General features: G+C 41.9%; 2 protein-coding genes across 3 annotated transcripts; one reads left to right on the forward strand and one right to left on the reverse strand.

The window, feature by feature from the left end:
* Positions 1 to 1,030: 1,030 nt before the first annotated feature.
* tomm7 (translocase of outer mitochondrial membrane 7 homolog (yeast)) lies at positions 1,031 to 7,555 on the forward strand. Its single transcript, XM_030411174.1, has 3 exons — positions 1,031 to 1,220; positions 4,371 to 4,419; positions 7,215 to 7,555. The coding sequence occupies exons 1-3, from the start codon at positions 1,118 to 1,120 to the stop codon at positions 7,228 to 7,230; spliced, it is 168 nt and encodes a 55-aa protein (XP_030267034.1). The 5' UTR covers positions 1,031 to 1,117; the 3' UTR covers positions 7,231 to 7,555.
* A 1,027-nt stretch (positions 7,556 to 8,582) lies between these two features.
* Positions 8,583 to 11,153, reverse strand: il6 (interleukin 6 (interferon, beta 2)). Of its 2 annotated transcripts, XM_030412637.1 has the most exons (5): positions 10,905 to 11,049; positions 10,623 to 10,816; positions 10,444 to 10,536; positions 10,198 to 10,341; positions 8,583 to 9,258 (listed from the first exon to the last, which is right to left on the reverse strand). In XM_030412637.1, the coding sequence occupies exons 1-5, from the start codon at positions 10,918 to 10,920 to the stop codon at positions 9,028 to 9,030; spliced, it is 678 nt and encodes a 225-aa protein (XP_030268497.1). In that variant the 5' UTR covers positions 10,921 to 11,049; the 3' UTR covers positions 8,583 to 9,027. The 2 variants fall into 2 exon arrangements, with proteins under 2 accessions (XP_030268497.1, XP_030268496.1); XM_030412636.1 differs by having other exon boundaries at positions 10,623 to 11,153.
* Positions 11,154 to 16,520: the final 5,367 nt, after the last annotated feature.

Genomic DNA, 16,520 nt, shown 5'->3' on the forward strand with positions numbered 1-16,520 from the left:
GTTTTGTTTTTGTGTCTCTGCATCACTGAACATTGTTATGATGAATTCAGAATCCACTTCAAAATTCAATGTATGTGTATTTATCTTTAAACTGACTGAGGGTCGTCGAAATACTGAATGAATATATACCTCCAGAACATTTTAACTACTCAGTGGGCTTTTACAAATTGGCTTGTGCTGTCAATGTAAACTCTACTATTTATTATAGTTTCTGTAAATAGGCGAACAATAGTACAGATTCAAGCAGGTGTTGCTCAGTAGTGTAATTAAAATAGAGCAACAGGTATAGTTGGAATAATACATTTTTGGCAAAAGTTCCACTGCAACGATCGATACTAACAAGGCCTTACTACTGTTACTTTTTGAACTTTATAATTAATTTATAAGTATATATACTTGAGGTTTGTAGATCATAAATCTCATAAATCATAAATTTACTGCTAACTTAAAATGTACCTTAAAAACAAACATTCAAACATGGACAGATGTGAGGAAATAATGTTTCTAAAGTATTTTGATTGTTGCTGCAGAGATATCTCCTGAAGTTAGCATGCTAACCAACTAGCACCCGACAAGAAATCTTTTCCTGCCAGTGGACCAAAGCTACTGTGCTAGCTGTGGAAACACCAGCACTCGATCATAAGTGCAGCACTACATGGCTAACAAGCTAACAAGCTAACAGTAGCTACAGTTTGCAGCAGTTAGCTGTTACATATATTGCATATTACATAGTATACATATAACATTACATATTATTATTTTTATTTTTTATTTTATTTTATTCTTGTTTCCATTCATGTTGTATTCCTGTTTCTACTTTGCACTATATTCTGATTCTGATTCTGATTCTGATTGCAGTAGAGGTCAGAGACGATATATTCTTATAGTGAACATTTTTCCTGAATAATTAATAACATGGGTAAATATTTTTTAACATTCTGAGGTGCAGGTGTTCAGTTTCTGATAAATGGAAGATGTATTAAATCCAGACATGCACTTGCACTACTGTCCACAAGATGGCGGCCTCTGACACATTTAACATCAGCCGGCTTCCCTACGTCACTTCCTCTTCCTCGTCCTCGTCCTTGGCAGAATCCTCGCCGTTCGGGATAAACACATGGCTAAACTAAGCAAAGAGACCAAACAGCGGCTGCAGCAGCTCTTCCAATGCAGCCAGTTCGTTATCCGATGGGGTTTCATCCCCACCGTGCTGTACCTCGGTCAGTATCCCGGCAGGAGCGGGGAGGGGACGGCGTGCAGAGCGAGCGTGCCTCGCTGAAGTTAGCCAGTTAGCCTAGCAGGCTAACTTTCAACTATTAGCTGAAATTCGTTGTTTATTCTTTTTTGTCCAAGGCTGCTGAGCTAATATATCCACAGCTGGATACCATCATAGAAACAGCGCACATGAAAACAGCAAAGATTGCCATTAGCATTGTTGTTTTACTAGCAATGACAAGTTGGTGGTTCTGTAGCATTCAAATGTAGCATACAGGTGTAGCATACCGGTGTAGCATACAGATGTAGCATACCAGTGTAGCATACAGGTGTAGCATTCAAGTGTAGGATTCAAGTGTAGCATACCAGTGTAGCATACAGGTGTAGCATTCAAGTGTAGCATACAGATGTAGCATACAGGTGTAGCATTCAAGTGTAGCATACAGATGTAGCATACCGGTGTAGCATACAGGTGTAGCATACAGGTGTAGCATACAGATGTAGCATACCAGTGTAGCATACAGGTGTAGCATACAGGTGTAGCATTCAAGTGTAGCATACAGGTGTAGCATACAGGTGTAGCATTCAAGTGTAGCATACCAGTGTAGCATACAGGTGTAGCATTCAAGTGTAGCATACCAGTGTAGCATACAGGTGTAGCATTCCGGTGTAGCATACAGATGTAGCATACAGGTGTAGCATACAGGTGTAGCATTCAAGTGTAGCATACAGGTGTAGCATTCAAGTGTAGCATACAGGTGTAGCATTCGAGTGTAGCATACAGGTGTAGCATTCGAGTGTAACATACAGGTGTAGCATTCAGGTGTAGCATTCAAGTGTAGCATACAGGTGTAGCATTCAAGTGTAGCATACAGGTGTAGCATTCGAGTGTAACATACAGGTGTAGCATACAGATGTAGCATACCAGTGTAGCCTTCAGGTGTAGCATTCAAGTGTAGCATACCAGTGTAGCATACAGGTGTAGCATACAGGTGTAGCATTCGAGTGTAGCATACAGGTGTAGCATGCAGGTGTAGCATACAGATGTAGCATACCAGTGTAGCATTCAAGTGTAGCATACAGGTGTAGCATTAGAGTGTAGCATACAGGTGTAGCATACAGATGTAGCATTCCAGTGTAGCATGCAGGTGTAGCATACAGGTGTAGCATTCACTTTTAGCATTAATAAGCACGTAGAAGTAGAAGCAGCAGGCTTGCAGGCTTCCCCTCTGCAGAGGGGGTGCATGAGATGCTGGATGGTGTTTAATGGTTGCAGTATTGAATAAATCATGTTGACGAGGGGAAACGGTGCAGTAACCGATATAACTGTCCATCCTTATGAAGGCAAGCTGCCGGGCTAAAAATACTTTGTGGGGATGTTATTAAGTGTTTGACAGAACTTTAAGTTTCCCATCAGCTTGGATCCTAACCAGTAAAAGCCCCTCGTCCTGATAGTACTCGAGCGGCTCTTGGTGGTGTGTCTGGAGCACCAAAATACTTAGTTGTGGTTTGGAGTCGAGTTGGGGAAGTTAAGATTTTTGCATGTGTGACCTCACAGCTGCTGGATTTGCCCTCTGCCAGAGAATCTTCTCTGACTTCAGCATTTTGGAAAGACCACCGCTGATGTCAGACTTTCCCCCGCTCGTTTCCCTCCCGTTCTTCAGCCTCTTACACACTTTACTTGTGGTTCTCTTTTGCATTCTGTTGTGCTGCTCGCCATCATCTGAATTGCCCTGCGTCTTTCAGCTGGATGAGATCAGACAGTCGAGTCAGTTATGAGCATAAATAGACAAAAGTTTACTTTCAAAGTTATGAAAGTGCAAATGTCACATGTTGTTAGGTTTCATCTACACTCATCAGGGGCTGAGCAATATTTGTAACCAATATTCACTTCCAGTAAAAATGAAACTGTCAGGAGTAAATGTACTGTTTACTGTTCTTAAGTACAGTTTTCATGTGCTTTATTTAAATATTTAAATTTTCTCTCACTACATTTATCTGACCAAGTTAGTTATTAGTTACTTTGTAGATTGAGATAATTCAGTGTTGACATTATGGATGTAACGGTATGAAAATGTCACACCGCGGTAATAGTGAGCAAAATTATCACGGTTATCGGTATACCGCGGTATTCTTTAAAATGTCTTCAAAATGTTGGAAAAACACTGATAAATTGAAATAATTTCATCAAGATTTATATTTAAATATATTTATTATATATTAATTTTTGTCAGTAGAATAATTCTATATTATTATTGAACGGAGCTGAGATGAAAGTCAGTCATCTCAGTCAGTTTGTGTTCACTAACTCAGTTCATCCAGTACGTGTTTGTGTCAAATCCTCCTCTCTGCAGCTCTGCAGCAATGTTTGGAGAATTATTAGGTCGACTTTAAAAAGTGAAATCTACAGTTAATAAGCGGTTCAGATAACGAGCCAAATCACGGATCAACTTGGTTCAGTTATACCACTGTCTGTTCACTTTACATTAGTGACAACAGCAAATTAGACAGAGAAAACTCGACATGCATATTATACATCATGCACACAAGCTTGGAACCCCTAACCCTTTTTAAACTGTTGGTCAGGCTGTGAAAAATGACTGATGGCTGTTTAGTCCTTTAATTGATGAATCAAAGATCTCAACATATAGTCAGTGGAGCTGGTGGTGAGGGAGGAGTTAGCTGAAGCTCACTCTTACAGGAATCTTTCGTCTTTTCTTAAGAAAGCGTTGCGTCACGGTCGACACGCCCATTAGCTGAATGAAGAAGAAGGAAATGATTTTTTTTCTCTCTAAGCGTGCATGCTGTGAGTCAGAAGTGCCGCTCGCTGCGTTGTGATGTAGTAACACGTTGCTCTGTCACGCTATTCCTCAAACGTGAGATCTGCACGTCGTCTGAGGATGTCAGAGGTCTCTGTGCAGAGTAATCTACTGACAAACAGCTTCGGTGACTGATAAAAGCACCTAATAGTCAGGAGAGTATTTGTTTCATTTTAGGTTCTGAGCCACTACATTTGTAAAAATGTGTTTTTCTCTGTGAGCACTCTGTAGAGCTAATAAGCCAGCTGATTTCTATACTCGATGCTTTCAGTCGCAGTATGAAGATTCTCAAATATAAACCAGTGTGCTCAAATCCGTCTGTATTTTGATTCGCAGGTTTCAAACGAGGAGCGGATCCAGGAATGCCTGAGCCCACGGTCTTGAGGTGAGGACTGATTGTGTCGAGATTTGCACTTCCTGTCAACCTTTTGTGCTTTCATAAGCAGGAAACCAAATGGTGTGAAACATGATGCTGATACATTTCTGACACGTCTTCAGCACAGTGACGTATTCCTTCATCCACAGATGTTGACTAGAATCCCACTGATCGCAAGTTTATTAGAGAAGAGGGGAGAGGAGAGGAAAGGAGAGGGGAGAGGAGAGGAGAGGAGAGGAGAGGAGAGGAGAGGAAGAGAGAGAGGAAAGGAGAGGAGAGGAAAGGAGAGAGGAAGGAGAGAGGAGAGAGAGGAGAGGAAGAGGAGGAGGAGGAGAGGAGAGGAGAGGAGAGAGGAGAGGAGAGGAGAGAGGAGAGGAGAGGAGAGGAGAGGAGAGAGGAAAGGAGAGGAGAGGAAAGGAGAGGAGAGGAAAGGAGAGAGGAGAGGAGAGGAGAGGAAAGGAGAGAGGAGAGGAGAGGAGAGGAAAGGAGAGAGGAGAGGAGAGGAGAGGAGAGAGGAGAGGAGAGAGGAGAGGAGAGGAGAGGAAAGAGGAGAGGAGAGGGGAGAGGAGAGGAGAGGAGAGGAAAGAGGAGAGGAGAGGAAAGGAGAGAGGCGTTAGAGTGCAGCCCAGAATGACAGCAGACGGCGGACAGACTCTCTCTGGGTCGCAGTGACAGAACAGCACGTTTGCTTGACAGCAGATATTTAGTTTTACTCTCTCGTCTTGGTGCATTTTACACAATGTCATAGTTTTTTGGGGGAATCGGGGTTAAATGAGTGGTTTTAAAAATAGTGAAATTTGTAGTTCAACATGGAGGTTATCAAGATTGTGGTGAGGAATCGAAAAAACAACTTTTTGTATTTGAAGTGATTTCAGTCAAATTCTGCTCATTATTTTCTATAATTTTGGGATTTAAAATGTTTCTGCTGCCATTTTGTGTAAGACACAAACATACAGCGGTCTGTCTTTAACACACAATGGTGCATTTTATATCCTGAGATAAGGAAGTAAAGCAGTTAGTAAAGATCTCCCACACATGAAGGTTCCTCTTGGTGACATAAGACCAGTCATTCTGCTAGCATACATGTCATACAGTCGTCACGTCGCACAACCGCCGTGTGCTGTGACCAGTGTTGGGAAGATTACTTTGGAAATGTAGTTGGTTACAATTACAAGTTACCCTGTTGAAAATGTAATAGTAGTGTAACTATTTCAATTACTTTCTCAAAGTAATGTAACTAATTACATTTGATTACATTATGATTACTTTTCTTTATTTTGAATGAAATCTCTCAACTGCTAACCATTTTCACATTTTAAGACCTATAGTGTGATAAACCTTTCAGTTCAAAGGTTTAACCATATATTATGAGTCTGACCTTCGGCCTGTACTGAAGGAGGCTCACTTCCTCACTAAATGGAGCGACAACGGGCTGATTTCAGCCAAGAGGAGCAGGTTGTTTCAATGGAGAGAGTATGAGCGATACAAAAAAGCCTGATCACAGCCTGAAGCAACAGTGTTGCTGCAAATATGACAAGAGGAGGCTGATTTTAATTTCTGACAGCTCTACATTGAGCTGCTTTTAAATATGAAGCTTTAGAGCAACAACAACTGTTGTTTTAAACTGTGTTTTATATTGTTTTCATATATTTCACTGATCGCAATTATAAAATGCCAGTGTGTGTTTTATTGAAAGCGAGGCTGGTGTGCGTATGAAAATAGGTTACAGTGGGTTTTTTTAGGTGCTGTAGCTACAAGCAAATCTCATGTTGTCTCTGTACAAAGACCTTTTTAAATGTGAGAAAACAGAGAAGACCTACTCAAGATTTACGTTTGGGCAACACATAACAGGCGAAACAATGAATTTATTCATGGCCACATTAAGTTAAATTATCTGTCCTGCTGTGAGCGCACAACTTCTTTCAGTGGTGACTGATGTATATAAAAGTAAACAGGCTATAGCCTAACAAAATGACCTCCTGACGCGAGTCGATCAATCAGCTGAGCAGCGTATCCCCTCAGCTGAACATCTGTAGGAGACGCTCAGAGAGAAAGCAAACAGCAGCGGATCAGCGCGATCTCTCCCTCCGTACAAATGTTCTGATCCAGCTCCACTGGACTTTCAAAGTAAAGGTGACGCCAGCTGTAAATGAGTTAAATAGTGAAACAGCGGCGCTTTTTTAGCCGATTTTATGATTAAACTCTGAACAGAACCTGGTCGGGACCAGGTTATGAGCTAAGCATAAGTTACCATGGTGATCTAGTCGGGTTAAAAGAGAGCCACCTTTGTAATACAGGGAAGCCTGGCTTCTGTCTGTATGAAGTGTTTTTTGTATTTCCAGCCCAGGAGCATCTTGTGCGCCGCCGACACTGTTGCTGCTGAGTCTGACTGCCGCCGTGCGGTTTGTAGGTTGAGTCGAATGGCACATGACCAGAGAGAGCCAATCACAAGCGTCAGTTTTGGAAGGAGGATGTTGATATGAAAATAACTAAAAACAAACATGAATCCAGGGGGGCGAAAAACTATTTGATAAATCCGAGCTTTTGCGGCGATTTTTCAAATGTAACTTAAGTTGTAATCATTGAAATTTCCAAAAGCAACTGTAATTTAATTACATATTTTCTCCCAGTAATGTAATGGATTACAATTACGTACATTTTGTAATTAAATTACGTAACGTCGTTACATGTAATTCGTTACTCCCCAACACTGGCTGTGACTGCGTCAGGTGACGCAGGATATACCTCATCACTTGTACACTGTGTTGTTTCTGGTGGGTTTGACTCGTGTGTCTTGTCTCCAGTTTGCTGTGGGGCTGAGGATCGTCTCCAGTTTCCTGCGGCTCCAGACCTGAGATCTCCGTCAGGAGATGGAAGTTATTCCTCACCTTCGTCTCAAACATCGTACTGTCCAGTGTGTGAAAGTGAGGCATGAATGTTCTCTGCAGCTGCACTGTCTATGGCCACGTGCACAGTACATGTACTGAGAGTGTCGGCTACATTTTGGATTAACAAGCTGGAAGCGAGACGTTCCACTGAAACATGTTTGTGTGGCTGTGTGCTGTTAGTTTTCAACATTCATTCTGTCTTTTCTCTTTTTATTTGTAATTTAAGATATCTGGAAATAAATCCACACTGAAATGTCCTTCTTGTTCTTCTTACCAGGAGCATGGCTAGAATGTAACTAAGTACATGTACTCAGATACTGTGTGTGACACTATTCTGGGTCATTGTAAAAGCGTGTTTAAAAACCAAACCGCTGATGAAAGGAGGAAGTACTCGGCTCCTCCCTGCAGCCGGAGCCCCTCCACGTTCTCAGACTGTTACAGTGATGCATGATGTGTAATACTGAACAGACTAACAGTCTCAGGACTTCTGTCACATTGACTGCGTTCACTCGACGCACATATTCCTCTCAAACTCTGACAAGCTTTACTGACAGAACATTTACTTGTGATGATCAGCTGAAGGAAAGAAATGAGCTGAGAAAATTCTTCACAAGTCAAATAAACAATTATCACAGATCCTCACTGACAAGTTAAAAATAGACTTTTTAGGGATCGGTGGTTCTTACAGGACAACAGAATGAAGTTTAGTATCACTTTGAAATGCAACATCCACACTGATGTGCCTGTGATGAATCCAGCAGAACCAGTTCAGTGCAGGAGAACTTTCAGCTGGGACTTATCTGACACCAACATCTGCTCTGCTGATGCTCCATGAGGAATTACTAATAACATACTAACTGTATATCATAAAGAGGCATCAGTATGAACTGGAGAGTGTATTTTATAAGCAGGTAGAAGGACGTCTGAGTGTTCGTACTGTAACTTCATCAGAACCCTGGAGCTGACCCGGTCGTGTTGCTGCTTCATCTGCAGAGTTTCGATTATTAAAACGAGAAGTTACGTAGAAAAACAGGATTGATTGTCGGATGTTTTACTAATTTGGCCGGAAATTCAACACAAAACAGAAATAATGATTCATCATGAAACACGTTGTCTGTTTCTGATAGTCACAGTTTCCAGCCTGTGTCGCGCTCCTGTACGTTTTTTACAGGACTGATTAAAATCTCCGCTGTTGTGCAGCACGGAGAATGTGAGCGGAGCTGGAATGAAGACGCTCGTTTCTTATCTATGCAAATGTTGTTTTTTATTTCTGCATGTGCACACACAATATTCCTCCACACCAAGTCACAGAGTTCATGCTCGTTGCATTATAATTAAATAAACAGTAAATTCAGTTAATTTAAATAAATAACAACAGTCAGCAGTGCTGTCAATATAAAACCATGATACAATTATTCCCCTTTCCTGTAAAAAGTGACGATGCTGCTCCAGTGACATCACAGTTCAGAGATGAATCAGCGGTCGGATCCAATCACTACGAAGTTTAACATTCAGTGCAAGAAACTTTCATCCATGGAATTTCCTATGACTAATAAATAATCTTCTCAGCAACTATAAATAGATTCAATAACTTATGCAACAGTGGGCGACTGAAGCCGGAGGCCTCAACATTCACACAGTCAGAACTTGTTACAGATCCGGACTTTCCATATGTTTCTTCACTCCACTCAGCTGTTTGCCAGCTGATCCAAACTGACCAGTAACACGTTTAGCTTTGGTAATAGAGAGTGACAGGTGTCATCGCCCTGTTGGCCCTACTTTCTCTCAGCTTCTCCTTTTTATTGATTGCGTTTTTGCAATCGACGAGGAAGCTGCGGAGCTGGTACAGGATGCTGTGCGCCGTCATCTTCCTGTGGAAGGTGTCGGAGCTGTCGAGGTCCCTCAGCAGCTGTTGCTCCTGGCTGCTGGTCAGCGGGGTCACCTGGACGGCGTGTCTCATCTGTGGACAGGTGACAGCGTCAACACAACAAGTCACCAGCTCCCTGTTTTTATTGTAGCAGGATCCAAAGTTTCCATAACCGACTGTCTGGTGTCACTCCATCTTTATTCACCCCACATATTTAAAGCGCAATGATGTCTCCACACAGTAAAACATCACTGTCAAAAAATGGGAGTGGTGGTGGTCCTGAAAACCTTATACCATTGAACCATTGTAGTTTGTGCTCAGCTACATTGATTTGCCAGCTTCAGTCACTTTGCAGGTGACAGTGAGTTTCTACAAAGCGCTGACAGTGTTAACTTTCACAGTGGCTGATATTATTAACAGTGATATGCCTACAGTTCAGTTCCATCAGCATGATGATACACAATAACGTCTTCCTGTCGGTACCGGACGAATATTTCTTTAAGATGAATATCATCCTGTATCATCATCGGTGTCTTTTGTTGTTTGGTTGGAAAATGTTCGTGCATCGACATCACTGATCGGCAAACATGAAAAATATTGGCACATTAGATATCAGCTAAAAACACACCGTGATTATCCAGTGATTATATATATATGATATATGATATGTATAATATTTAAAGACACACTATTTTAATCTGAAGAGAAAGTTCCTCATTGACTGATTTTTTAAAGCCTTAACAGATTTAATAAAGAACTTCTCTTTATTTTCATGACTGAAACAACAAACACACAGTTATACTGTTTCACTGTGTCCATATGTGGCGGACCCTGCCACCTTCTAGCACCAATCAGTGTCCTGGGACTTTATTTATGTCTGAGAACAGCTTGTTTATTCACTTATGGAAACAATACATGTGTATTTGTATTATTAGCTCATTGATACTGTAGATATTAACACTCTGAGCTCCACAGTGAGTCTGTGATGGAACGCTAACAGCAGCAGAGATGCAGGCAGCAGCACAGACTTACCTTTCCTGTGATCCGTTGTTTCAGCAGCTCACTGTTTTGTCTGAATCTTGAGGGGATCTGGCTCTTCGGCTCCTCTTTCTCCACGTACTTCAGGAGAGCTGTGTAGACGGGGAGGCCCTGGAGCAGCCGGTGGAGTAGCGCCTCCTGATAGAGGACAGAAATCACTGTTAGTGCTCAGATGAACTGCGGCGGCCAACTTTCTTCTTCTATCAGTGAATCAGGGCGATGACGGAGGAGGTGAAGTACCATGCTGAAGTTGGTGGAAGGACAATCTGCTGGAAGTGAGGGGATGTTGTACTGGGCCAGAACATCATACCTGATGTGGAATTCAGCTTCAAACTGGTGATAAAAAAAGACGATGGAGGTCAGGTGTGATGTTCAGAGAGTGACACACCAGTGAAATCCCTGACAGAGGAAGTGCTTACCTCCTGCCTGTGGGTCTTGATCACTTCCAGCACCACCTTCAAGAGGGCTATCAGTGGGTCGGCGGGCCTCTCCGTCTCCCACTCCTCACCTGAGGTGTCACCTGCTGGATTGTCGGTGAAGGCGCCATCGACCGGAGCCGCGGGAGCACACCGCAGCAGAGCGGCCAGCGCCGCCGCACAGAGCCAGAACACGTCTGTAGGGGTGAAAGCATGAATGACTGAATGAATGAAAAGAGGAAGGAGTGCAGGAAGTGTGCACACCACAGCCTGCACAGCACTTACTGAGTCGAGAGGGCATGCTGCTGCTGCTGCTGCTGCTGCTGCTGGGAAGCACTTGTTGCTCTGATGCTGAGGGCCGTCAGGGTCGGAGGGAGCTGTCGTATCTTTACGATGGGCTGTCATTTTATATTCTTCAGACCAGGAGGGATTTCCCTCCCTGCAACAGGCATGAAGTAGAAGTTTACGTCAAGCATCCGGTTGGCTGTGGCTGATGATGGCTTCACTGATGGAATGTACATGTACTCTAGTACTTTGAGGTACTTGTACTTTACTGAAGTATTTTCATTTTCTCCTATGTTTTGCTTCCACTCTACAAAAACATCCTTTAGATTTCCCACATTCATTTGAGAACCTAAGTTACGAGTTACTTTTCAGAAGGTGGCACATCTTTATATTCATTTATCTTAAAACAAAATAACAGAAAAACAGAAAATCACTTCGACTGATCGGCCGACCCTCAGTTTAAATATACACGTGTGATAAATGTGTTATTTACTGTCAATTTGGTACCTTTCGATACACCTTCATCTGAAAACCTTTACTTTGAAGGGGCACTGAACTATTGTTTACAATGTAACGAGCTCATAAAACAAACTCAAACATTTGAATCTTGTTGTCAGAACACCAGAGCGGTGGCAGGGTCCGCCACACATAAACAAAGTAAAACTGTGTGGTCCTTTAAGGTCACTTTGTTTATCTGTTTGTTGAGGCTTTAAAGAGTCCAGCCGACGTCGTCCACAGATCTACATACTGCTCCTTTAAGACTTTAGCTCGAGTGCTATCCGTACGCTGACTCGGACTGAAAGTACCATTCAACACAAAATCTTTACTTTTACTCAAGTATGACTCTGAGGCACATTTCACAACACCGGGTGGTTTCGATCATGATGGCAGCAGTGGAGATGAGCCAACTCTCAAGATGACAAGAGCAGAAGAGCGGCTTCCATCTCTGCTGTCTCAAGTCAATCATAGTTAAAGGTGCAATCTGTAGTTTTAGCGAAAAATAAAGATCTGAATAAACAAACTGACCTTTTATACTGTTTTACTGCGTTTATATGTGGCGGACCCTGCCACCATTGTAGCTTCAAACATTGTTCTGGGATCTTGTCTTCTTCTGAGAGCAGCTGGTTCATTCAGTGGTAGTAAAAATAAAAGTCAAATAATTATTTGTATTATTGTATTATTACCTCATTAATAGTGTAAATGTTCCTTTAAACTACACAGCGGCATTCAGAATATTAGCATCAATAACTGGAACAATAAAAAGCACGTTTCAAACACCCACACAAACACAGAAATCATTTGCGTGGACGGCCGTCATTTAAAGGGAAAATCCACTGAAAACCGTACATTTGCATGGCTGTGATGTAAAATCACTGCTGACGACACGAGCAAACAACATGTGGTGACGAGAAGTCCTGTTAACACGCCGCTCTGCTCGCTGGTGTCCACGCAGGGAAGTTAGTAACACCTGTGTGATGTCACGACCACATGACCTGTGCATCTGTCTGGGACATCAAACAGGTGTTCTTGTGATTCTGGTGGGTCTCTAACGACTGTTTCTACAGTGAAGTGTTGCTGCATGTAGTCAGTGCTTCATGTTCCTGTTCCAATATTAGTCATGAAACTAGATATTTCCACGTATGAGTTGGAGCAGTTCAAAGGGACGACACAATGACGTTGTCGTATCCTGTAAGATCGTTTCTTCATTCTCATTGATGTGAATATGAATGTATACAAATAATAAATATGTTGGTCAGAAGTATGATTATTGTCGTATGCTCACCAGAATACTCTCTGGTAATATACCTGCAGCACTCGGTACAAGTTCACCGGAGTTGTTCAGCCTGATGCTGATCCAAAGTCTGTTTTTCAGGCCCTTTTTATCGAGTGACTTGCCTTCAGAGGTTAATCCTGAGTGTGCTTCTACATCTCAGTTCTTCCCAACACACCACATGTTTATTCAGGGCAGGAATCCGAGCTGAATGCCAAATCCTACCAGTGGGTGAGTTGTACTTATTTTCCATCCACCGTCACTTCCAGTGTGTGGTGAGTACCCGAGTCGACACCCACTGAATCTCTGTTCAAAGGTCCCTATGTTTTCTACATATCAAGCTCAATGTATTGCTAAGTCCTTGACAACAGTTGATTAATGTCTTCCTTGAGTAAGAGCTAATGCTAACGTGGAAACATTTGCTGACCTGCTGAATCACAAAAGTGTGTTTAGCCACCTGCTTACTGAGCTCCTTCATGCTTCAGCTGTTCGTTTGTCCTGCTAACGTGGAAGAATCTTAGGATCCATTAAACACCTGACAGATCGATTTTGAAATACAGAGTGGTATCAAGAACTCTCTCACTTTCTGAGTAATCACAACCAAATCTTACAAGTTACAGGACTTTTTTCCTTAAAAAAAAAAAAAGAAAAAAGAAAAGAAGAAACATTTTACAATAAAAATACTGACAGTCACCTGCTTTGTAATCTGAGATGGTTTTCAGACCTGTCATTCTAAATCTGGTGCTTTTTTTTGTTTTCTTAGAAGAATCATGTCACATCTCAGGTCAAAGTAAATGCTGGGACACCACAAGGCACAATTCTTAGCCCACTGATATTCCCCCACATAAATGCTTCCTCTCACTAAAAAGTCCTGCGTTTGTGTCACTGGATATTTTGGCAGATACCCCTAAAAGTTGACAACTTTGTAATTTTCCACAGCCCCTCCATCGAACACAGTATTACCAAACTGGATTTTATGTTGAGCCACGTAACAGAAAAACTTCAGTGTTGTCAGTGTTTGTCTGGTTTGCTCGTCAGTCCAACACTTAAGTCCAGATGGAAAAATCTATTCAACAAGTTACCATTACATTTTGTACAGACATTCAGACATTCTTATATCTGGTGATCCTGAACTTCTCGTCTGATCCTGAACACTTTGGTTCATCACTGGCCGGGCACGCGGCTGATGTGTTGTTGCACAGAATCATCTGGGAAGTCGTCCTCGGAGACTGTTTTTAAAAATATGTGGCAGAGGGTCGAGCCAACCATCTGTCCATCATCGTCTATCACAAGCTAACTTCAACTAATCAGATCAACAAAATACATGATGACTGTTACTGAAGACGGTCGAGAAAAGAGCCAAAACATCTTTTCATCTGAAAAAGCATCCAGTGCCGTTCTTTGCTCTTCTTTCAGTGAAGAAATACTCTCCAGCTCTGATCACCGATGCTAGAGGAGCATCTGTGATAAAGCTTTTAGGTTTTTAGTTTTTAGTCACTTCTCTCACTGGTCGTCACACCTGCTGCAGCAGCCTCACAAGGTAAGACATCCAGGACCAACTGGCAACTGCAGATTTGTCTGAAACTTCTCTGTTTATTTTCCATCTACAAATCAACTTAATCAACAGCCACAAACCAAAATGTTTGTTAGACCTACAACCACTCAGACCAGCGAAACATTCTAAGTAGCGCTGAGCTAATGTGACACAGCACATATGAAGATAGTTGGCTCCCATTGAATTAATATTTACTGAAGCTAGGTTGCTACTGTTAAGGTAACACAACCAGCAGCAAGAATCACGGCCGCTAGTTTCTGTCCAACTACAGATTTGGCCGTACAATACCTGATACCTAGCAAAAACGTATGAAAATATAAGGTGTTTAAAGTTACAAACTAATAAACACTTTAACATTAGCTAACACACTAGCTATCTTAGCTAACTAGCTGTGAGCCTATTTGTAGCTACAGTGTGATTTTGGTAAGCGCAACTACGCGTCTTACATTAAGTGTTTACTTCATGAAGGTGATCATTTATTATGTCTGCAAAATAATTCAACTCTAAAAGTGTCTATCAGCTACATTAAACTAGCAGAACTTTGCCTGCTGTCTTCAGTGTAAACGCTTGTTTCATACTCAAACTATTGTTTTACTGCTGTGCTGATGGTGCTAATTAGCAAATTGTTGTTAAACTAAAATGGTGAACATAGGAATAATTTGGCTACATGCATCATGCTAGTATTGTCACATGAGCGCTTTAGCATGATGATGTTAGCATTTAGCTCAAAGCTTTGCTCAACCACAGACTCTTGTTCTCCGTTTTGTTTGACCGAGTGCAGAATGATTCCACTGCTGAAGAAACGGTGGATCTGACTCTGCAGAAAGAAAACACTGAATGACAACAGTGATAATATTCATCACACACACACACACACACTCCTTCCTCTTCTTTGTGTTGCAGCCCCTCTCTGTCAGCAGAAGAGAAGGATCCCTCTCTGTGTTTCCTCCATTTTTATTATTCAGTGTGAGTGTTTCTTGTTTCCACTGATGATGTAATACTGGTGTTTTGACTTTCATCTGCAGTGTTAATAACATCAATATAAAGACTGTCTCTGTCTGTCAACAAGTAAAAAAAGAGATGTTTGATTTTGCTCTGTGGCCTTCATGAGTTCAACTTCTATGTTGATATCCAGGATATTCAACACTGCGTCATCGTTCTGTCAGACTTTCCATTGATTGGCGCTGATAACAAAGTATGAGCCTTACCTGGATACGACCTCTTCCATCAGCTGTTAACCACTCATGCACACAGTTTTCTTGTAATCACTCGAAAGAGAATTAGAGGAAGAAGTGAGTACGGATGATTACGTCTTAAAAACTGACTCCAAATATCACATTTCCTTGTTGTGTAAGCTTTCAAAGAAACATGCCCCCTTCACAAAGTGTTCACTTCTGTATTCAGAACTTTCCTTCACCTTCATATGTTTCATCCAGTATTGCAACACAGGATAGCATTAGCATCAGAGCTTCACTCCACGGGCTCTGTGAGATCCTTAACAGTCAAAATGTTTAATTCTTTATGATTCCCCCTGCTACTATTTTTGATCTTGATCTTTCCCTCAGTCTGTTGGTTTGACTCAGGGGGAATCAAACTGCAGAACTCCCTAATTGGGTCAAAAAAAGCAGCAGCCTGTCAGTCCAGCTGGTGCTGGATGTGCTGTATGAAGGATGTGGTAAGAACGGGTTTGTGTCCACTTCTTGCTGGGGAGTGTTTCTGGACATTTAGTGGACACTTTGAGATGTTAGAATAGCTCCGTGTCCTCTGAGGTGAATGGGAAGTGCCGGTCGGGGGCATTTCTCCCTGATGAAGAACTCAAGACGCACTTCCAGTTTCCTTTGTGGACGTGCAAAGATTTGACGAACACATCTGTTCCGGTTCTGGTTCTGATTTGATTTGTAAGATTATTATTATTTGTGACCCGAGTAATTTTTACTGTCACAAAATTCCCCTCCAGACAAAGTTAGCTTGTTACAAACCTTTAGAAAGTTTGGCTCTTTCTACAAAATGAAGACGTAGGTTCTCCATGTGACTGCAGCGGTTTGTCGGGCTGTACGTCCGCTCTTCACTTCTCTGCTGCTTTGCATTTTAAAGCTGTTTCACATGAAGCAGCTTGGAGTCGATGCACTTTCACATTACTACATGGGTTTTTTCTCAGGCAGTGCTGCTGAAGGAAAACCCATCGACAGACATGCCCCAAACCTTTTGTCCAAATGTAAAAACCCTTTTTGTTCCTTTTGTTGTAAAAATAAACACTCAATCAAAAAAATAACAAATTATTCGTTTTGTG

This window comes from Sparus aurata, chromosome 3 (assembly GCF_900880675.1).
Source record: "Sparus aurata chromosome 3, fSpaAur1.1, whole genome shotgun sequence".
Taxonomy (NCBI): domain Eukaryota; kingdom Metazoa; phylum Chordata; class Actinopteri; order Spariformes; family Sparidae; genus Sparus; species Sparus aurata.